This window comes from Schistocerca nitens, chromosome 2, assembly GCF_023898315.1.
Source record: "Schistocerca nitens isolate TAMUIC-IGC-003100 chromosome 2, iqSchNite1.1, whole genome shotgun sequence".
Lineage (NCBI taxonomy): Eukaryota > Metazoa > Arthropoda > Insecta > Orthoptera > Acrididae > Schistocerca > Schistocerca nitens.
The window spans coordinates 891,656,112-891,680,361 of record NC_064615.1 but is presented as its reverse complement, the minus strand read 5'-3'; the positions used below and the strand labels follow the sequence as shown (position 1 = coordinate 891,680,361).

The 24,250-nt window shown below is 38.5% G+C and overlaps 1 protein-coding gene across 1 annotated transcript in view; it reads left to right on the top strand.

The window, feature by feature from the left end:
- The window catches only part of LOC126235420 (NFX1-type zinc finger-containing protein 1-like), a 362,382-nt gene that overhangs the window by 168,737 nt on the left and 169,395 nt on the right, over positions 1-24,250 (top strand). The window contains exon 7 of the mRNA XM_049944143.1: positions 14,695-14,923. Coding sequence (XP_049800100.1) covers positions 14,695-14,923 — 229 coding nt within the window. The remainder of the gene's footprint in view (positions 1-14,694; positions 14,924-24,250) is intronic.

The following is a 24,250-nucleotide window of genomic DNA, read 5'->3' as shown; positions in this document are numbered from 1 at the left end:
TTGTTTGTGTGTCTGTCGACCTGCCAGCACTTTCATTTGGTAAGTCACAATATCTTTGTTTTTAGATATATTTTTCCTACGTGGAATGTTTCCCTCTATTATAATGATATAATAATTAGATACGCCATCTGGTCATACATATAAAATTACCATGGGCTTATGCTCCATATAAAATCTGTTGTAATTACATACTGTTTGCTTATTGACATTGAGAAATCAACTGTAATAATCCTTTAACTTTAAAAAAAAAACGTATGTATTTTATTAACAAAGCAATGTGATGTAAAGAGAGAACCACACTGGTGCAAGCATGAATGCTAAACCTGGAGGGGTTCTGCGAAGTATCAGCCATGCGAAAGGCACGGTGGGGGGGCAAAAGCCATACATCACTGGACTTGCTTCAGAAGTCATCTGATCCAGATGCTGATGCTAGCCTTGTTGGGTGCAAGTTGTCTACTATAGAATCAATGAAAATGATGTGTACCATAAAAAATAATGTAGATGATTACAATAAAATTACAGTAATTCTTGATGCAAAGCATGGATTATAGACATCATCTACATGCTGTATGACAGACAAATAGGGAGACCGCCCAGTACTTAACCTTCAGGAACGAAACTAATAGTGCTGCCAATGGAAACTGTAATAATAATAATACAGTTCCTGAGTTAGCATTAATTTCTGATTGAAGTATTTCTGTTCAAATTACTGGGACTTATGGCTCTTGATGTTAGGCATGGGCAACCATTTGTTCTGTGTAATTTTCGTGGAACTATTTCTATGATTCACCCAACATCGCACCATGTCCTCAGATACACTTCTTATTAGCTGCTCTGAATATTCGTTCTGTCTTTTCGTTTATGTTCTGAACACATACTTCCACACTTCTTGGTAGGATGTACAAAGAGTAATTGACAACTTTTGTAATCCAGCTACATATAGCCTATTTTAGTTATTGGACTAATGTCCCCTTTATTGAATGCATTTTGTCCTGTCTGATAACTACTTAGCATATTATTTTACTTGTTTACATTTTGGCAACTTTGGCAAATTTTTCTCTTTTGTGCTGAAGTACTTTATCACAACAAAATTTAATCTTTTATGCTGAATCTCCATTTGAAGTAAAAAGACAATCTCATGAAAAAATATCATATCTCAGAAAGAATTTATGTGTCATTGATAGAATTGTTTGCTTGGCTAATCTTCCCAACATTTTTGCTGATGTGTCAACAGTGTATCTTTACTATAAGTAATGTTTACCTTACCTCCACAGTGTTCTAATATTTTTGTGAAATGTATTAATCCTTTGGACAGCATATACAGGGTGTTTCGACCGGTATATTTGAAACGGCAATAAAAACTAAACGAGCAGCGATAGAAATACACCGTTTGTTGCAATATGCTTGGGACAACAGTACATTTTCAGGCGGACAAACTTTCGAAATTACAGTAGTTACAATTTTCAACAACAGATGGCGCTGCAAGTGATGTGAAAGATATAGAAGACAACGCAGTCTGTGGGTGCGCCATTCTGTACGTCGTCTTTCTGCTGTAAGCGTGTGCTGTTCACAACGTGCAAGTGTGCTGTAGACAACATTGTTTATTCCTTAGAACAGAGGATTTTTCTGGTGTTGGAATTCCACCGCCTAGAACACAGTGTTGTTGCAACAAGACGAAGTTTTCAACGGAGGTTTAATGTAACCAAAGGACCGAAAAGCGATACAATAAAGGATCTGTTTGAAAAATTTCAACGGACTTGGAACGTGACGGATGAACGTGCTGGAAAGGTAGGGCGACCGTGTACGGCAACCACAGAAGGCAACGCGCAGCTAGTGCAGCAGGTGATCCAACAGCGGCCTCGGGTTTCCGTTCGCCGTGTTGCAGCTGCGGTCCAAATGACGCCAACGTCCACGTATCGTCTCATGCGCCAGAGTTTACACCTCTATCCATACAAAATTCAAACGCGGCAACCCCTCAGCGCCGCTGCCATTGCTGCACGAGAGACATTCGCTAACGATATAGTGCACAGGATTGATGATGGCGATATGCATGTGGGCAGCATTTGGTTTACTGACGAAGCTTATTTTTACCTGGACGGCTTCGTCAATAAACAGAACTGGCGCATATGGGGAACCGAAAAGCCCCATGTTGCAGTCCCATCGTCCCTGCATCCTCAAAAAGTACTGGTCTGGGCCGCCATTTCTTCCAAAGGAATCATTGGCCCATTTTTCAGATCCGAAACGATTACTGCATCACGCTATCTGGACATTCTTCGTGAATTTGTGGCGGTACAAACTGCCTTAGACGACACTGCGAACACCTCGTGGTTTATGCAAGATGGTGCCCGGCTACATCGCACGGCCGACGTCTTTAATTTCCTGAATGAATATTTCGATGATCGTGTGATTGCTTTGGGCTATCCGAAACATACATGAGGCGGCGTGGATTGGCCTCCCTATTCGCCAGACATGAACCCCTGTGACTTCTTTCTGTGGGGACACTTGAAAGACCTGGTGTACCGCCAGAATCCAGAAACAATTGAACAGCTGAAGCAGTACATCTCATCTGCATGTGAAGCCATTCCGCCAGACACGTTGTCAAAGGTTTCGGGTAATTTCATTCAGAGACTACGCCATATTATTGCTACGCATGGTGGATATGTGGAAAATATCGTACTATAGAGTTTCCCAGACCGCAGCGCCATCTGTTGTTGGAAATTGTAACTACTTGTAATTTCGAAAGTTTGTCTGCCTGAAAATGTACTGTTGTCCGAAGCATATTGCAACAAACGGTGTATTTCTATCGCTGCTCGTTTAGTTTTTATTGCCGTTTCAAATATACCGGTCATTTTTGAAACACCCTGTATGTTAAAGCTTCAAGACAACACTGCTACTAGGCTGTGAACTGATAACAAGATAAAATTTCATCAGGGAAAATTACCAAAACTGTTTGCATTCTCGTATAGTGCAGAAATAAAATTTAAGTGGCCTCACACCTTTTTATAGATGGGGAAGAAAAAGGATAAATGACTTCCAGAAAAGTTTGCTAACTGTGTAGGGTTCAGTTTTCACTGAATATATTAGTGGACATGTGAAATTTTTATTTTAAACTCATAATTGTGTGGACATATTAGTGGTGGTAATAGTAGTAATAGTAGTAGTAGTAGTAGTGGAGTATCAATAATAGGTGTTACGTCCTTTCTAAAGAGTAAAATATGGAATTACTGTAATTAGTTCATAAAATCATTTTACTGTAGTAGCATAACTTAGGTTACATAAACATATACCTTTTTCTGACAATTGCAAAGATTTTACCGCGCATAAGAAGTGTGGGCTTTGTTGTTTTGGGTTACATTGATGAGATCTGTGAAAAGCATTTTCTTTGGGAGGAAGGCTGTGGGGAAGTTATTGGACATTCAGTGAAATCCTCTCCTAGAATTGTAAGATACATACACACTCCTCTCAAATACAGTTGGTAAATGGAAGGGAGGAGCTAGATAGGATGAATAGGGAGAAGGGGAGCAGGGGAGTGGGAACTGGCAGCTGGTCAGAAGGGTGCTAGGAGAAGGATCGCGAAATTTAACCGACAGGAAGAAGATGCTACGATATGCAAATGATTGGCTTTACAGAGCATTCACACAAGGTTGGCACCAGTGGCGACATCTACAACGTGCTGACCTGAGGAAAGTTTCCAACCGATTTCTCATAAACAAACAGCAATTGACCGGCGTTGCCTGGTGAAACATTGTTGTGATGCCTCGTGTAAGAAGGAGAAATGCGTACCATCACATTTCCGACTTTGATAAAGGTCGGATTGTACCCTATCGCAATTGTGGTTTATCGTATCGCGACATTGCTGCTCCCGTTGGTCGAGATCCAGTGGCTGTTAGCAGAATATGGAATCTGTGGGTTCAGGAGGGTAATATGGAACGCCGTGCTGGATCCCAATGGCCTCGTATCACTACCAGTCGAGATTACGGGCATCTAATCCGCATGATTGTAATGGATCGTGCAGCCACGTCTCGATCCCAGAGTCAGCAGATGGGGATGTTTGCAAGACAACAACCATCCGCACGAACAGTTGGACGATGTTTGAAGCAGCATGGACTATCAGCTCGGTGACCAGGGCTGCGGTTACCCTTGACGCTGCATCACAGACAGGAGTGCCTGCGATGTTGTACTCAATGATGCACCTGGGTGCACGAATGGCAAAACGTCATTTTTTCGGATGAATCCAGGTTCTGTTTACAGCATCATGATGGTCGCATCGGTGTTTGGCGACATCGCGGTGAACGCACATTGGAAGCGCGTATTTGTCATTGCCATACTGGCATATCACCTGGCGTGATTGTATGGGGTGCCATTGGTTACACGTCTGTCACCTCTTGTTTGCATTGATGGCACTTTTAACAGTGGACGTTACATTTCAGGTGTGTTACGACCCGTGGGTCTAACCTTCATTCGATCCCTGCAAAACCCTAATTTCAGCAGGATAATGCACGACCGCATGTTGCAGGTCCTGTACGGGCCTTTCTGGATACAGAAAATGTTCGACTGCTGCCTTGGCCAGCACATTCTCCAGATCTCTCACTCATCACAATACGCCAGTCAATACTTTTGATGAACTGTGGTATCGTGTTGAAGCTGCATGGGCAGCTGTACCTGTACACGCCATCCAAGCTCTGTTTGACTCAATGCCCAGGCATGTCAAGGGCGTTATTAAGGCCAGAGGTGGTTGATCTGTGTACTGATTTCTCAGGATCTATGCACCCAAAATGCGTGGAAATGTAATCACATGTCAGTTCTAGTGTAATATATTTGTCCAATGAATACCCGTTTATCATCTGCATTTCTTCTTGGTGTAGCAATTTTAATGGCCAGTAGTGTAGATTGTTGGAGTTGAGAGGAGTCTCTTGTAGCTGCAGGTGTAGGAAACATGCAGTAAACTCCAATAGTTATGAAGCCTACATCACTTCTAAATTCATGCAAAAAGAGGAAGATCCCCTGGGATGTAGTTTTAATGGCAGAGGTACAGGCAGACAGCAGCAGGAAGTGAGTTCCAAGTCATCACCATCATTAGTGAACTCATTATAGATGTAGTCTGACATTTTGACATTGGCCTGTCAGTGTTTATTTTTCTTTAATGTATTTTGTTGTTAGCAATGTGAGCTAATTGGCAAGAATTAGCAGCTTTCATTCAGTTAATACGAGGCAGAAATCCAATCTGCATTTGGATCACACCTGCTTGATTCTTGTGCAGAAAGGTGTGTAGCATTCTGCTGCATTCATTCTCGGTAAATTATCACAAGAATTAAAAAATCGTAGCAGTAATCCTGACCCTTTCAAGAACTGAAGAATTTCCTCATGGCTCACTTCTATTTTGTTTGGGAGTTACTGGAAAAAGATAAGCTAATTCCTGTATTAGATTGTTGATTATGGTAATTTATACTCGTAGCTTGTTGTTGACATAGGATTCATGTACATTTTAATTGATTTATTATCACTTTTCTGGTGTTAATTTCGATTACTGACTCATTCCATTATGATGGAGATTTGATCCTTTGGGACTAGGCATGTGTCAAAAGGTTTCTTAATCAAATCACACTGTTCTTGGGAAACCATCTACCTGTAGCTAGCTGCATCATCTGGAAAGGAAGTGGAGTGTTGGTGATAGCATGTACCATGTCTTTTGTAAGGACCAGATAATTTCCAGGGACTGGAAAATTCACATTTTATGACATAAGCAAAATAGATGTGAATTCAGCCTCAAAATGCTAAATTACTTAATAGATGCTGTTTTGTAGCGAACTGTATCTAGATGAACTATTTTATCAGAAATAATTTGAAATAACTTCATTTTCTGCATATAAATATCAAAAATGTAACCAATTTCCAGTTACTTGTATTCTGCATCATCTAGTGAAGCCCAATTTGAAAAGATAAAGTGTGTAAGAAACTGTTAGCAAAATAAAAAGTGTATGAACACGACGACATATCAGTGTTCTCAGTGAACTGGTGCCATACCAATTGCATGCAGTTGAATGATCTATTTAAGATACATGCTGCTTAATGCCATTGGACCTAGCATTTTATAACATAGAAACACATACGTTAAAGCTCACAAGGTGGTATAATGCAGACACTTGTGGCAAATTACATGGCAGATGTTTTGAACTGTCATTCCATTGAACAATGCTATGTTGCAAACAGTACTCTGCTAACCTCAACAAGGACTTGCGCGAAAGTGTTCCCAAATGCTTTGTGTTGTGCAAAAAAAAAAATCTTTTATTTATTTATTTATTCATCCTATAATATATTCAGCAGATACATGAATTTTAGCTTTATCCACAAAGGTTCTTGCAGTAGCTGCACTGTCTTTTTTCAAGTCTATTGTATCTTAAATGATCTAGAAATTCTGATACTGAATAGAAGCAATGATCCAGTAAGAATGCCCTTAGGGTTTTACAAAAGAGTAAGAATGATGAAATGTCTTTTACTTTATACAGAAAACCATTGTAAATTGTATAGCACTGTTTACTGTGGAGGTTTTATAGGCCGATGTCCTTATTGACTTTACACGGAACTTTTTCTTTTGTCTTGTATCATGTACATGGTTATTAAAATTTACATTTACATCTTTTAAATTCTTTCTAATACATTTACAGATTTCTAGTATATACATACAGGGAAGAGGGAGAATTGATGACTTTTAAAGAGAAGTTTGCAAGAATCAGTTTGTTGAGCATGTTGCATTGCTCTTACTGTTCTTTTATTAGTTAAGAAGACGACTGAATTAGGTGGTATATAATTCCATACAAGAGGATGCTGTGGAATTGGGCCTAGTAGGCAGCGGACCGTGCTATAACTTGCTTTGACAGAGAGTAAAGCAGACTTCACATATTTTATTAAGTATTCCATTAATTATGTTTGTGTGAGTGTGCCATTTGAAGTTATTCTGAAGCCATAAACCTGAAAACTTTGTTTCCGGAGAAGATGAAATTTTGTTGGAGTTTGTCACACTGGTGCAGCTTGCATCACCTTTTAAACAGAAATTTAGGAATGTTGTTTTTTGGTCTTTATCATAAGTTTATTCCCCTCAGACCATCTATTTAGCTGTTCTGTAGTCTTCTTAACAGTTGTTTGAAGCTGACTTGGGGTATTTCCTGTAATTAGGATGCTTGTGTCATCTGCAAAAAAAGTGTTGGTTTGTGACTCAGTGTTCCGGTCTAGATCATTTATATACAGGAGAAAGAGGATTGGCCCAAGAATGGATCCCTGCAGGACTCCTTTCTTTAGAACTTATGCATCTGAGAAGCAGGTCCTCCTGTTTTCCTTTAGTTCATGTTTTATTTGTATTTTTTGTTTCCTGTTCGTCAAGTACGAAGTGAACCATTTTAGTTCAGTGCCTCTAATGCCGTATACTTGGAGCGTCTCTAACAGTATGTTGTGGTTCAGTATGTCAAAGGCTTTACTTACGTCTAAAAAAATGCCAGTGGCTCTTTGTTTTTTTGTTTGTTGCTTGGAGGACATTTTCTATAAAATCGTAGATTGCACTGGTTGTTTATTTATTTTCCCGAATCCATGCTGAGAATCAGTGAGAATTTTGTTTTTCTCTAAGAATTTCATTAACCTATTATACATTACTTTTTCTGTGATATGACTAAAGCCTGATAATAATGAAACTGGTCTATAGTTTTCTATATTTGTTTTGTCTCCTTTCTTATCGATAGGAATCACTTTAGTAATTTTTAAACTGTCTGGAAATGACTCTGTCACAAAAGATGAATTTACTGTATCTGCGAGAGGAAGTGAAATGTTTTTAATACATTGCTTTATGTTGTAATCAGGAATACCATCAATCCGTGATGACTTTTTCCTATGAGCTGATGCAACACTTAAGATTTCATCTGGGGTTGTTCCCTCAATGTAGATTGAAGAGGAACATGAGTGCACTTTTTTTCTGTTTCTTTCTAGTATCTGTTTTGTCACTGACACTTTTTTTTCATGTTGTATCACTCTTCTGTAGATTTGAATGTATTCCTGTTTGTAATTGTTTAGAACAGGGGGTACATTATTGTTTTTCCTGTATTTGATTAATTCTCTTTTCCTTGCACTTAATATTTTGATCGCTGTTATTATCCATAGCTTTGCTTTTTTCGTTGTGCCTCTTATTTCTTGTGTTTTGAGAGGGAATACAATTCAAAGTAATCAATGAAGATGCTAGAGATTTTCTCAAACTTTTTGTTGGTGTCATCTATTTGCACGACTTCTTCCCACCTTTCTCCAGATAACAGAGAGTTGAATGTTCCTATGTTTTGCGTATTAAACTGTCTTGCTGTTATAGTTCTTTTATAGTTCTGGGTGGGCAGTAAGTGGCTTTGGATCATGACAACTTGAGCTTCGTGATCACTAAGGCTTATACTTATGCAATTTGCAGTAAAATTTATATTCACAAATATCTTATCCAAGGCAGTAGCAGTAGTTTTTGTAATTCTTGTTGGGATTGTTATAGTGTGTTTTAATTTGAAAGTATCTGTGAGGTTGAGCAATAGTTCTTTTCTTTTGCTACTTCCAAGAAAATCAATGTTGTAGTCCCCACAAAGCACTATTGATTTTTTGGCTAGATGAAGACTGTGTAGTACATATTCAAGCTTATTTAGAAATGAATTAAAATTTCCATTTGGAGAGCAATAAATACATGCTACAACTGTATTTGCCTCACTGACTTCAATGAGTGTCAGCTCAAAGTCTCTTTCTGCACTGAGATGTTGAAACTTATTGATTGATTTATACACTCCTGGAAATGGAAAAAAGAACACATTGACACCGGTGTGTCAGACCCACCATACTTGCTCCGGACACTGCGAGAGGGCTGTACAAGCAATGATCACACGCACGGCACAGCGGACACACCAGGAACCGCGGTGTTGGCCGTCGAATGGCGCTAGCTGCGCAGCATTTGTGCACTGCCGCCGTCAGTGTCAGCCAGTTTGCCGTGGCATACGGAGCTCCATCGCAGTCTTTAACACTGGTAGCATGCCGCGACAGCGTGGACGTGAACCGTATGTGCAGTTGACGGACTTTGAGCGAGGGCGTATAGTGGGCATGCGGGAGGCCGGGTGGACGTACCACCGAATTGCTCAACACGTGGGGCGTGAGGTCTCCACAGTACATCGATGTTGTCGCCAGTGGTCGGCGGAAGGTGCACATGCCCGTCGACCTGGGACCGGACCGCAGCGACGCACGGATGGACGCCAAGACCGTAGGATCCTACGCAGTGCCGTAGGGGACCGCACCGCCACTTCCCAGCAAATTAGGGACACTGTTGCTCCTGGGGTATCGGCGAGGACCATTCGCAACCGTCTCCATGAAGCTGGGCTACGGTCCCACACACCGTTAGGCCGTCTTCCGCTCACGCCCCAACATCGTGCAGCCCGCCTCCAGTGGTGTCGCGACAGGCGTGAATGGAGGGACGAATGGAGACGTGTCGTCTTCAGCGATGAGAGTCGCTTCTGCCTTGGTGCCAATTATGGTCGTATGCGTGTTTGGCGCCGTGCAGGTGAGCGCCACAATCAGGACTGCATACGACCGAGGCACACAGGGCCAACACCCGGCATCATGGTGTGGGGAGCGATCTCCTACACTGGCCGTACACCACTGGTGATCGTCGAGGGGACACTGAATAGTGCACGGTACATCCAAACCGTCATCGAACCCATCGTTCTACCATTCCTAGACCGGCAAGGGAACTTGCTGTTCCAACAGGAAAATGCACGTCCGCATGTATCCCGTGCCACCCAACGTGCTCTAGAAGGTGTAAGTCAACTACCCTGGCCAGCAAGATCTCCGGATCTGTCCCCCATTGAGCATGTTTTGGACTGGATGAAGCGTCGTCTCACGCGGTCTGCACGTCCAGCACGAACGCTGGTCCAACTGAGGCGCCAGGTGGAAATGGCATGGCAAGCCGTTCCACAGGACTACATCCAGCATCTCTACGATCGTCTCCATGGGAGAATAGCAGCCTGCATTGCTGCAAAAGGTGGATATACACTGTACTAGTGCCGACATTGTGCATGCTCTGTTGCCTGTGTCTATGTGCCTGTGGTTCTGTCAGTGTGATCATGTGATGTATCTGACCCCAGGAATGTGTCAATAAAGTTTCCCCTTCCTGGGACAATGAATTCACGGTGTTCTTATTTCAATTTCCAGGAGTGTATTTTAACACATGCTTGATGAAAATTGCGGTACCTCCATTTTTATAGCTGTTTCTACATAAATAATTTGCTAGTGTGTATGCTGGTATAGAAAAAGAGTCAATTTAGTCATTATTTAGCCAGTTTTCTGTAATGCGCAGAACATTAATAAAGTTAAGTTCTGTATTTAGTAAGATCTCTACATATAAAAATTTGTTATTGACTGAATATTTTGATGGCAAACAGAAAGATTTTTGTTGCTGTAATTTATGTGATTACAAGTACCCGAATTTACATTAACATTTGAGATTCCTAAGAGCATTTTATTATATCACTGACTCATTCTTGCTTGCTAAGGATCTTTCCATAAAAAACCATCTGTGTGGGAGGCTGGAGTCTTCTTCTGCATTGATGGAATCTGCTTCTTTTCTTCCAGTGTGCTGTGTACCACTTCTGCATAATAGGGAGATGATTGCTGTTTTGGCGAACAGAGATGATGTGATGATATATCTGTTTTCTTTGTTGTTGCATGTCTTATCTCCAATTTCTTGACAACATGTATGTTTATTTTTTCCACAACAAGCTGCTTCCGTAGCCCATCTAGGTGTAGTCCATATTTAGTTTGGAATTTACATCCTATACCACTTAGGTCAATAGCTTCTACGTTTTCGTATTATGTGCATATTTTGGAGAGTAACACGTTTGCAGAACTTATCTCTCGGCTTACACACGACTGTGGAGGTGGGTCGTATTGGCATGGAATAATCATTAACAGAACATTTGTATGAGTCAAGTGTCCTAAACACTTCTTTAATTCATCAGTAGCTTTTGTAGTTTCATTTTTAAATACGTCACTTGCTCCTCCAAACAACACAATAAAATCATTATAGGTTAATTTGCCTACTTCAGACAGGTGGACGAGATTTCCTATTTCAGATGTGGGAGCACCAGACTTAACAAATGCTATTGCTTTTTCAGATATTCTGTAACTGATCCATGTAGCAATCCCACAACCATGATTATCACCAAGGACAATAAACCTTATGTTACTCTTTCGTGTTTTGTCACACTGGGGCTGTGCATTCTTATGACTTTCGGAATTTGTGGCAGATAGTTGTGAATCTTCATTAAACATTGGAGAGACGCATTTCCGTGAGTCCTTTTTTTGTCTACACTTTGAAGCTCAATATGATTCGTAGTATCAATTAGACCATCCTGATTTCTGTTTCCTGATCGCTGAATGCCCGAATTGTTTATATTATCGGAGTTATTTTCGAGATTAGTAACGGTATAGTTCATCTTGTCTTGTGTAATTACACTACAAACTGTTGGGCTTACCTGGTGAATAGTGTACACTTTAACCATCTTATCTAATTCTATCTCATATTTTTCAGGCTCTTTATTATTGGAATAACACAAAATGCATTCTTGATCGACATACACAATCCTAGTTTTAAAAGTTTGGCTCATTTCAATACTGTTATTAGCAACACTTCTACAATTAAGAATAACTCTCTTCACATTTGACATAGAGCACATGGTTATTGTATTGGGTCAATTAGCCACATCCTTCTGAATTCGATCAATTTCTTTACTGAGACTGCGAAATTCATCAAATAACTTCTCACGCATTAGTGATAGTTCACAATTTAAGTCACTGTCCTTTACTTTCACTGTTTTCATCGTAGCATGTGATGCAGTTCCAGAGTGCTAGCAGTTTTGGATTTTCTTTCACTGAAGGATCAATTTTCCTGCAACAGAAATGGAAGACACACAGCGCACAGATAATAGCATTCTTTACTGTTTTGTTGCACTTTCGACACATTTTGCCAGTTAGATACGATTTTTGACGGGAGCCCACATGACTTTTGCTTGTAGTGTTCACTTATTATTTTGAAGTAAGTGAAGCAATTAGTCCTGATCCATCACAGATTTCAGTTATGACTCTTACATCACCAGAAGAGATTGGCGATCCCTGTGAGAATGTGCCAGTTCTGTAACAGACTGCAGCCGTGTGAGAGGGAGGCAGGGCTTGTTTCTCTGCACCACTCCTTGCCCCTCTGCTGGTCAAAATTCTAGTTTGTTTATCCTTGCAGCCATCTGGCACTACAGCCTGCTCTCTGCACTATAGCAACGGGAAAACAAAATCTCTAACATTTTTTCAACTGTGCTGAAATTCTTCCCCTAACATTAAAATAATGTTACTGTACATTCAGTTCTACTTCTGTGCTGAATGTCTTGTCAGTTCTATTTTAGCATTGTGAGGCATGTGTTGCATGGCTGTGAATGCACACGAAAGGTCAAAATTAATAGTCTGCAGATTTTGCAGTCATTTAATTTCACAGGACAGGGCAAATAATGTCCAGAAACACTTTAAATCGGAGACACATTAAGTTCACCGGTGGAAAAATTCCACTGCTTTTCAACAGAACAATCATTTCTGAAAGCTTAACTACAGCCGAATGACAAAAATAAAGGCTGTTTCATAAGAAAAGGTGATGAAGTTTTTGCAAAAGCAAACATTCCAGTCAAAAAGTTCCCAATTAACATTTTTTTTATCAGTCAACTTCAAAGAACAAAGGATTTGTTTGTCTTCACTCCACTAGCATGACAACCATTTAAATTCGTGTGTGAATTTCAGAAAAATATATGCAAATTTTGCAGAAAATATATGCAAATTTTGCCAAAAATAATTACTATGTTTTCCAGTCCCTAAATCATTTGTCTATACTATGACCAATAATGGTTCTGTATCATATGTGACAATGGTGCCTTACAAATAGCTCAGGTGTCTTCGATTTTAGGTATAGTCATAGGATTTGAAATTCAATGCCCAGACACCAATTTCCCTAATCAGTATGGCATAATTCTCAAAAACACCTTTGGAGATTAGAAAATTTGCAATGTTGTTAAGTATCATTTATTGTTTATTAACAAATTCATTGTTAGCTCAGTACATAGCATAATCAACTTATAAAGTGACTGGTCTGAATCTCACTACTAGTTTTTTTTAATTAATTTTTTCATAGTTATTAATGAATGCAAATGTTAATTAACAAATATTGAAGCCTAATTTTTTTTTTGTAAAAAAAATGTTTTTATTTTGTCCTTTTTAAAATGAAAAAAATTGTAAGCATCAAATAATATTATTCAATCTTTAGCTATCAAAAATTATTTGCTTTTCATTTGATGTTTTGCATTTGTGTTCCAAATTTTGATTTATTGTGAACGCTCGCACTTTCACATAACTGGTATTTAAAAATAGAAGTATGTTATTTTTATGAAGAAATTATTATTCCTTATTTATTAATCATCATTTACACTTGTTAATAAATATGGAATTTAAAAAAAGTAAGCTACTAATGAGATTTGAGCCAGCAACTTTTTGGTTACACTCTGACTACACCGACACATTGAACTACCGACAAATTTGTTAATAAACAAATAATGTTTTGTGGGTAACAATGCTCATGACTCTTCTAATCTTTGAATTTTAGTGTGTGTGTGGAGAGGCCTATCATTTCATTTACACCATATGAGTGTTAACATTGTGATTAGTTTTTAACTTACTTTTAAGAGTTTGTTATTTGTTGAGCTGTTTGTTAGAAGCCAATAAGAAATCGGCCTGCTATTGATTAAATGCCATAAATTATGCATTTGTCAACCATTGTAGTAATTAATTGTATATGAATTCTCTGACATATTTCAGAAGGAAAGGGGGGGGTGACCTTAGTGAATCATATTATCTGAGGGAAAACTCTCCAAACATATCTTATCAAAGGGGATCACCTAATTAACAGTTGCTGCAGAGCGTTTCTTATGCAATTAACCACATGCTTTAATTTTCGCACTGTTTATTTTTACTCTTTTGATTCCTAGTGAGTGTTAATTGCTTCCTAATTTTGAAAGCTGTAAGTCAGATCTAGGCTATGTTGACAAACAAATGTTCAAATGAAACTGTATTAGAATTGTGATTTCTAGAAGGAAACATAAAATAATTTACATTTTTAAGATAACTGTGAGACTGAACTTGTATTGATCAAGGAAGCAAAATGATATAATTTCATTCATTTTTACTAAATAGAAATTTTAATTAATGGTTGAATCTTACTGTATGTAAAAAATGAATATCAGTTATGTTTGAGGCTGAAAAACTCTGACTTGTTCCTTAACAGTCTTTTTTTTATCAACACATGTTGTGTGAAAGCCTTGGAAATTAGGTCCCTTATTTTGAGAATTTTTTAAGTTCAGAGTTGCTAGAGTTATGTCCATTCTACCTATCTGTTTACTCCACTGCAAAGCTGTTAAAATATTATGTGCTCATCCCCTATTTGTAAAACTGTTATTGTTGAAAAAGAAGTAACACATATGTCCTTCATCTCTTACAGACTCAATGGGACAATTCATGTATCTTGTTTGGTGTCTTATAAACTGTATTCTACTGAAAATGACTAATTATCATCTGATGTAGTGAATAAGAAGGATTGATTTCTTCTTACAGGTACAAAAAGTTATTCCAGACTGTGGACATGAAGTTCCTGCAGAATGTTCTCAAGAACCCACACGTAATATGTGTAGAAAGACTTGCAAAAGACTTCTCCCATGTGGACATCATTGTAAGAGCATGTGCCGCAATCCATGCACTTCACAGTGTGAGGAACTTGTACACAGTCACATTAGACCAGTATGTGGTCATGCTGTCGAAATTCCATGTTATCTGAGAAGCAAAGGTATGATAAATATTTCAATAGTGTATAAATTTGGCTGCACAGTTATTTACAACAGCTTTACACATAGTCTGTAAAAGTATTACATAGTGATCTATGGAAAATTGTAAAAAGTATCTTATAAATACTTCATAAGTCTACTAAATATTTATTTAATACTATTGGAAAGGCAGTCAGCACTTATTCAGTCAGCAACAGTCCTATAGATGAAGTGGAGTTATTGTCTTTTTAACCTTTCCATTATTGCTGTGACTCACTATTTACCAATCTGACCCAGTTCTTTCCATTAAGATCAGAAGGGACTCTCCATCAATACCTACACTCTGCAAACCTCTGTGGAGCACATGGCCGAAGATACATTATGTGGCACAAGGAATTAACACTTTGGAGATCAAGCACAGCTCGGGCCCCAACTTTATGTTAAAAAGATGGCACCAGGCCACTATTTTCTCAATGCGCAAGTCACCTCATTTGAAAACTGGACTCATTTCATATGAGGAAAATGTACAGACGTACTGTGACCTGCCCCTTGACTGGTTCTCCCTACTGTTTTCAATTTCTAGAATTATTTTGGAAGAATAAATCTTGAAACTCGGCCCTTCTTTTAGAGTGTGTTGTTCTTGAGAATACATCAAGTAATGCTTTAAATAAAAGCACTAATGGCAAGTTTCCTAGTTCCAATATTCTTCTAAGTTGCCAGTCTCCAACGTTTCTTAAGATTTCTTCCTGTCCATTCATATAAAGGGACTTTGAGAGAATGACTGCTTAAGCAGTACCTGTGGGCACACTGTAATTAGGGTAATTTTATCTTTTCAGTCCCTACGGGAATGGTGATATTAGATTTTTTTACTTAATACTGTTCCTTTAATATTTTTACACTTTTAAAATTTTCTGTTCATGGTTAAGTCAGTAAATGGATCAAAGTCATTTATACACTCTCTCATTGCCCATACTAAATTGAGTTTTCCAAAATTTCTTCACTGAGAAGGATAATGCTGTGATCTCTCCTTCCCGTCATTGCATGATCACAACATTGTCAGATATGAAGGTAAGTGGTAGTGGTATAACAGGCAGAAGCAACTGTACCTGATGGGTACTAAGAAGATTCTACATAGAGTACACAAAAGAACTTGCTCTTCTTCTTGCAGCATTCTTATTTTATGTTGCTAGAGGAACGAAGCACATCAAGTAAATGGAAAAATTCACATGTCATTACTATTTTCAGGAAAGGTCTTCAGACTGAGATGTAAGCAACTGTAGTCTTATACCATTGATTTAAGTCTGTTGTAGTATTTTGGAACACACTTCATGTTCACATATTATGAGATTTCTTCTGCATGAATCAGCATGGATTCCACAAACAACAATTGTGAGAAACCTAATTTGCTCTGTTCATCCACAAAATACAGCAGGCTGTAGATACTGATGCCCAGGTTGATGCCGTGTTCTGGGGCTTGAGGAAGGTGTTCAACACAGTTCCATACTACAACCTAATGAACAAAAAAACAAGCATACACAATATCAAACCAGCGTTTTGACTGGGTCAAAGAGTTTTTTGCAAATAGAACAGAACATTTCATTCTTAACTGAGACAAACCTTAAGTAGCTTAAGTAACTTTGAGCATGTCCCAGAGTGTATGACAGGACCAACCTCCATGGTACTGTTTGTTGATAATGCTTTTATGTATGGAGCAGTCACAATACTAGAAAATAGTAATGAAGTGTAGAAAGACTGGCAGACAGTCAGTGCTTCCAGTACACACTGGCAGTTGACTTTCACTATGGACAAATATTAATGTTTTGCACATAAACGAATGGACAGATCCATTGTTTGATTACACAGTTGTTCAATAATCCCTATAAATAGTAATCTCCATTAAATAACTGAGAGTATATATTTAGAGTGATTTAAAGCGGGTGCCACACTGAGATTAACTGCAACAAATCTCAGGAAATGTGGACCATCTCTGTCATTCCATGTGATCAAACGTGCATATACACATAATAGTTTAACGTGTTTCACATTTCAAGATTGAATTGCTATTGAAACAGGGATTCTCTTTCTGTGGCCATAAAATGAGAACTGGACTCTGAAATCTTGTGTGCTTGATAAGTAAGAGTCAATATTCAAATCAGTATTAATAGTTTTATTTAATCCTACGTGTTTTATTCAAATAATTTCTTCAGGTGTTGAAATGGGACATTCATTTTGATGGAATGGGACTATGACAAAAAAATTTCATTTTCACCTGTTTTATTTTGAAGACATTGGTTTCCAACTGGTTTTTACATTTCAGCAAATCTACACCAACTTATGAAATATCTACGTCTACATCTACATAAATGATCTACTAGGTGATAATCTGAGCAGCCCCCTTAGATTGTTTGCAGGTGATGCTGTAATTTACCATCTAGTAAAATCATCAAATGGTCAATTAAAAATGATCTAGAGAGAATTTCTGTATAGTGCGAAAAGTTGCAGTTGGCACTAAACAAAGAAGAGTGTGGGATCCTAACCAGGTAGGATTGACAGAGGACATCGAAAAAGTGCAAAGAAGGGCAGCTCGTTTCATGTTATCACGCAATAGGGGTGAGAGTGTCACTGATATGATATGCGAGTTGGGGTGGCAGTCACTGAAACAAAGGTGGTCTTCTTTGTAGCGAGATCTATTTACGAAATTTCAATCACCAACTTTCTCTTCCAAATGTGAAAATATTTAGTTGACACCCACCTATGTAGGGATAAATGATCATCATAATAAAATAAGAGAAATCAGCGCTCACACGGAAAGATTTAGGTGTTTCTTTTTCCCATATGCCATTTGAGAGTGGAATGGTATAGAAGTAGTATGAAAATGGTTCAATGAACCCTCTGCCAGGCACTTCAGTGTGAATTGCAGAGTAACCATGTAGATGTAGATGTAGATTGATGTCCAAGCCAGGGAATGAAAACCTTTGTTGATGTTCAATGTTGGACTTCAAGCCATTGAAGAATATCAGACCTTGGTATCCATGCATTATAATCAGCTTTAAATGCAACGTCAGCCGCTGTGGCCAAGCGGTTCTAGGCACTTCAGTCCGGAACCGCACTGCTGCTATGGTTGCAGGTTCAAATCCTGCCTTGGGCATAGATGTGTGTGATGTCCTTAGGTTAGTTAGGTTTAAGTAGTTCTAAGTCTAGGGGACTGATGACCTCTGATGTTAAGTCCCATAGTGCTTAGAGACATTTGAATTTTAAACGCAAATTTGTTGAATTAACTGAAGTGTTTGATGTACTCTCCAGCTCCCAGCCAGCCACCTTTCAAAAAAAAGCTATATATCAGGCTACACCACCAATCAACATCACAGTCTATCAACCCAACCTGCATTCGAAAACCTAATGTTGGCACAGACCAAATATTGTAAATTGTCTGCCACATCATCATCATGCCTGTCATAGAGTGCAGTCAGCCACACCTAGTACTAAGACATAAAAGGTAGTTGAAATCCTTATAGATAGTGGTGGATGTCTTAAAATTTCTAGTGCAAGAGGCTGTGGTCAGTACACAAAATTCTTCACTGATGTTTCATCCTCCATCTGTGGGTGACATCACCAGAGCTGAAACCCTGACCACTGCTTAGAAGGCTCGAGGGGCCCATAATGTAGATTTGTCCAGAGCTGTGTACAAGTCACTGCCATTCATTCTGTGGTGCCAAATGCATATGATTGTCTCTGGCAGCTGTCATCATTCACAACTACAAGTAACCAATGATTAAAATCCCTCTTTCCATAGAAAAATTATTGGAAACATATGAAATATATGTCAGAAAGTTAATTGGTATATCCCAGGAGAAGAAAGATAGGGTAGACTCCCATTGAGGAGGAGTGCATCACGTCTCGTTGAGTGTTAAATGAGACACAGTCATAAGAAATATGTCAGTTGATATTTGACTGCCTGGAACAGTTCTTACTGATGGAAACCACTTCATTACAATGGATAGCAAATGTACAAAAGAAACAAAAGTAATATCACATGATCCCCAAGGAAAATAACACTAATCAACAACCATTTTGCATCTGGGATGTGATACATCAATTACTATGCATTTTGGTGTGTAGAATCCAAATATACCTTTCAAAGTGTTTTTGAGTTTTTACATGGTTTTTGTTTTTTGTATTCAGTATTTCACTTTTTACTGTTCTTCTGCTTTGATTTTGAATTGTTTGTTTTTGAATTGCAGAGGAGTGCTAGAAGATGTACAAATTGTCAGTAAATGGTTGGTGTGGCAATCCAGTGGTGTGAAAAACATCCTCAGTGCGTGTTTCGTGCGAAAGATAGTGCAAACTTATTGTGTTTAAAACTTGCACTAAGAAAAATGGAAACTAGTAAATCTCGTTGCTGTCTAAACACCCCGACAACTTTTGTTATGTGAGTGGGAAATTCACTCCAAAAGCCCAAAGAAAACCAATCACTGATTTGGTTAACAAAGCATATAAGTGGTTGAAAGGAAAACACCAGGCCACGCCATTCGCTGTTCCTACGGTGTGGTGTGAGCCTAATTACCATTATTCAGACTGTTACTTCTGTCTTACTAATACTTCGGGACATTCAAGCAAAATTAGAATGTCCAAATGTATCTTCAGTGCATTTGCCTGTGCCCAGGCATGATGAGGGCTTGCCTGTTCCTATCTGTAACTTGAAAGCCACGGAACCAGACACCATGTCAAGTGAATCAGAACGTAGTGAACATATAGAAGAGTACTGCCCTCAATATCATAACAGTTCGCTCAGCTCTTTAATCAAAAGGAATTGAACGATTTGGTTCACGATCTAAAACTTTCAAAACAGCAAGCTGAACTCTTTGAGTCGAGACTGCAACAACGGAACCTTCTAGCTCCAGGGACAAAAATTTCCTGTTTCAGACCAAGAGGTGCATCCTCCGCTCAGTATTTTGATATGCAGAATTCAATGTGTGTATGTAGAGATGTCAGTGGTCTGATGATGCAGCTAGGTGTACAGCGTAATTCACAGGTGTGGCGACTATTTATTGACTCCAGTAAAACCAGGTTGAAAGTGGTACTACTGCATAATGGCAATGCATTTCCATCGGTACCTTTGGCTTACGCAGTAGCAATGAAAGAAACTTACGAAAATATGCCTTTGCTGCTAGAGGCAATCAAATATAAGTTTTGCTGTGATTAAAAGTTGTTGCGCTTCTTACAGGTTTACTGGCTGGATTCGAATACTGCTGCTTTTTGTGTCTTTGGGAAAGCTGTGACACCAAGAACCACTATACAGTCAAGGAATGGCCTATAAGGAAGTCATATGTTCCTGGAAACATAAATGTGAACAATACCCCATTGGTTGAGCTCGATAAAATCATTTTGCCTCCCCTTCATACCAAGTTGGGCCTTATCAAGAACTTTGTAAAAGCTTTGGATAAGGAAGATGAGGCCTTCAATCTTTTAAAAGAAAAGTTTCCCAAATTGAGGCAAAGCTGAAAGAGGGAATATTTGTTGGACCACAAATAAGAAAATTTCTGAAAGATCCAACCTTTGATACCAAACTCATAGATCCAGTTAGCTGCTTGATCTTCTTTTAAAGCAATTGTGAAGGGCTTTTTGAGTAACAGAAAAGACAAAAACTATGTTACCATTGTGAATGATTTGTTGGACAACTATGAGAACATGGGGTGTAGAATGTCTGTTAAAATTCACTTTTTACATTCTCACCTTCATTTCTTCCCAGAAAATTTGGGAGCCATAAGCAATGAGCATGGTGAATACTTTCACAAACACATTCTTACCATAGAACACTGTTACTAAGGCCATTGGAACCCTTTGACGTTGGGTGACTACTGCTGGGGAGAGTGATGAAACAGCAAACAAAACAAGAGCTCCGTCATTGCATTTTTAAAAAACCAAAGACAATTAAAGGTGAAAATATCTTCAGAACTAATTTGGACCTTTTATTGGCATCATGTCCATATATACATACAAAATAGTATTGATTTCAAACGTCCTGAATGTGTATTTTTGTTTGACTTAATGGTGTCCATTGTCGCTATTACCTTTTTTTTTATTCTGCTGTGTATCTAGGAAATGTCATGTCACAGAGAAAAACTGGTTTTACCAGTATATTCAGCACTCCAAAATTAGGTAAATCCACCCATTTACAAACCAGATGCAGGAAAAAAGTTTAAATTTATCAACTTGTGTAATAGGACAATTAAAATTCTCAGTACACAAAAATAATCTTGAATGAAACAACAAGTTTACTCGTACCTTTTTGCATGCCAAATAGCAAACCTTCTCTACTATGTTAGTGCTGTCTTTCTCAAACAAATTCCTATTCCATCATGTGAATTAATTTGACTACACTCCATTACCCTTGTCTTACTTATGTTGACAATGTTCATTATAACATCTTTCGAATACACTATCCATTCTGTTCAACCAACCTTATTTATATAGTTGCTGCAACTGCACTTGGAAATATTATTGTGTTTGTTGTTGCAAGAAAATAAGTAGAGATTTATTTTGTGTGGAGTAAAGGTTAACAACTCACCAATTTGTGGAGGTGCTGTGTCATCAATAGGCATGTAAACAAGACTGAAAACTTTGCTAGCTTTTGGAAAAATCTGTTTCTAAGCTATAGTGCACACATATGTGCACACACCTGTAATGCTACATTGTGATGGCTGAATACATTGTGCTGGGACTGCAGTTCTGCAGTTACTGCAGTGAAGGGCTGTTTCAGACGGAATGGGTGACAAAAGAAAGGTGGCTGGGTGTGGGAGGGTAGGTTGGGAAAGGGTCACTGATATCTGAGAGGGAGGCAAGAGGTTGTGAGAGTTTGTTGTATAATACATATGTTACTAATAAACTACACATCTGAGTTGTATTAATTGTCGAACTCCCAGCTAGATGAAATCTTCTGAAAACTTGATTCGGCACCAATGTCTTCAAAATCAGTATTCCAACAACTTGGAGCTACAGTTGGACTGCCGGCCGCGGTGGTCTCGCGGTTCTAGGCGCGCAGTCCGGAACCGTGCGACTGCCTCGAGCATGGATGTGTGTGATGTCCTTAGGTTAGTTAGGTTTAAGTAGTTCTAAGTTCTAGGGGACTGATGACCACAGCAGTTGAGTCCCATAGTGCTCAGAGCCATTTGAACCATTTTTTACAGTTGGACTTTATTACATGTTCACCATACATCTGAAAGAAATTGATGTGTGTCTTTATTTAGAAATTGAAATATTGAAATTAATGTCACATTCTAAGATCTGTGGTACGTTGGCAGTGTAATAAATGTAAGGTTCTAAGTCAGTGCAGCCAAAAGATATGGTGGCCATTTATGTCACATATTTTGATCCTTGCAAAGTCACTCATTAAAACCTATTGGGTACTTTCCATTATCTAGAATTGTTAAATTTGGCAAGAAGTAAGATTTCACTGCTCAAGTAAAGGAAAAAATCCAAACCTTGTGAATCTGTAATTAAAAATGTTTTCTGTCATTTGTTATCAGTCTGTTAAGCCATAACCCCCCCCCCCCTGCCCCTTTTCCAGGAACAGATAGACATATCAAGTTGAACTGAATGCCACATACTAAAGTATATAGTCCCTTGGCAAAGTATTAAATGTAAGCTTCTAAGATGAAGTTGAAATTTATGTCACCTACTGAGGTCTATGGTTCTTTGGTGGTGTAAAAAAGTTAAGCATGTAAGTCAGTGCTATTGTGCATTTGTGTCATGTAGTTTGATACTCGCAAACTCACTCATTAAAGCATATAGGGCACTTACTGTTGGCCTAGAAACTTGAAATTTGGCAGTAAACCAGGTTTCAAATCACAAGAAAAGGGAAAAAATGTTAATTTGTAATTCTGTCAATGTCATTTGTTATCTGACTTCAAACTTGAAGTTAAAACATACAGCCATTTGCCACATAAGGTACTTCCTGTCAACCAAGAATCATGAAATTGGAAAGAAGCGAGTTTCACAGTACAGTCAGAGGAAAAAAATATGAAAATTGTTAGCTTGTAATTATATCACATGAAAAAAAAATTTTTTTTTTTTGTTGTTTGTTATCCAACTGTCTGCCTGTCCCTCTGTCAGTTAAGGCTTCTTTTTTTCAGAAACAGGTGGACAGATGAAGTTGAAATTTATGTCACCTACTGAGGTCTATGGTTCTTTGGTGGTGTAAAAAAGTTAAGCATGTAAGTCAGTGCTATTGTGCATTTATGTCATGTAGTTCGATACTCGCAAACTCACTCATTAAAGCATAGAGGGCACTTACTGTTGGCCTAGAAACTTGAAATTTGGCAGTAAACCAGGTTTCAAATCACAAGAAAAGGGGAAAAAAATGTTAATTTGTAATTCTGTCAGAGTCATTTGTTATCTGACTTCAAACTTGAAGTTAAAACATTCTAAAAAGCCTTGAAATCCCTGGGGGATGAATATCTTGTGAGCATCAGTGCTGATAACAGGCAAAACTCGATAGGATTCTCTATTCACAGAATGGATGAACTGTTTGTATAAATAATTAAGTTTGTGGGGAACCCTCAGGGTGTGAGTCCTGCTCACACCTGGCCTTTATCTTTTCAGCATTTTCCAAATTTTCTTATTAAACTACTGTGGTTTTGTTCTTCATCCACTTACTCATAACATACATGTCCAGAGAGTGATTTATAGTCAGTTTAAACTCCTATACAGGCATCATATTGGAACTAAATGATGTCCCTTCAGTGTCTAAGTAAATGTTAACACTTGGAGAAGTGCAGGGCACACACTGTGCTGTCTTACAATATATTTATTCACAACCAGTTTCAAGCATTGGTCATCTTCACAGCAGAGAAATATTGTGACAACTTCACATGTCATACGTGTTATTTAACTAGAAAAGGTGCTGTAGCTGACGTGCAAACATCAGAAAAAGATACTCTAGGCCATAATAACAGCTTAAGCAAGCAGAAAACACTAAAAAATGAAACGATCTAACAGCAGCAAGTGCACAGCATATTGGTCTGGCACAACCTGAACAAGTCAGTCAGCTTTAAATGCTGACTCTCTAAATTGTCTCAGTACTGCTCCTCGAATACAACATTGCCTACCCTCAGGAGATTCCCATTTCAGTTCCTGAAGCATCTCTGTAACACTCGTGTACAAATCTAGCAGCCCACCTCTAAATTGTTTCAATGTCTTCCTTTATTCTGACTTGGTATGGATCCTGTCCTATATGCGAGCTCCTTTACAGATGAACCACACTTTCCTAAACTTTTCCCAAAAAAGCAAAGTTTTCACCTCCCTACCACAGTCATGAAATGCTTCTTTCATTTCATATTGCTTTCCACCCA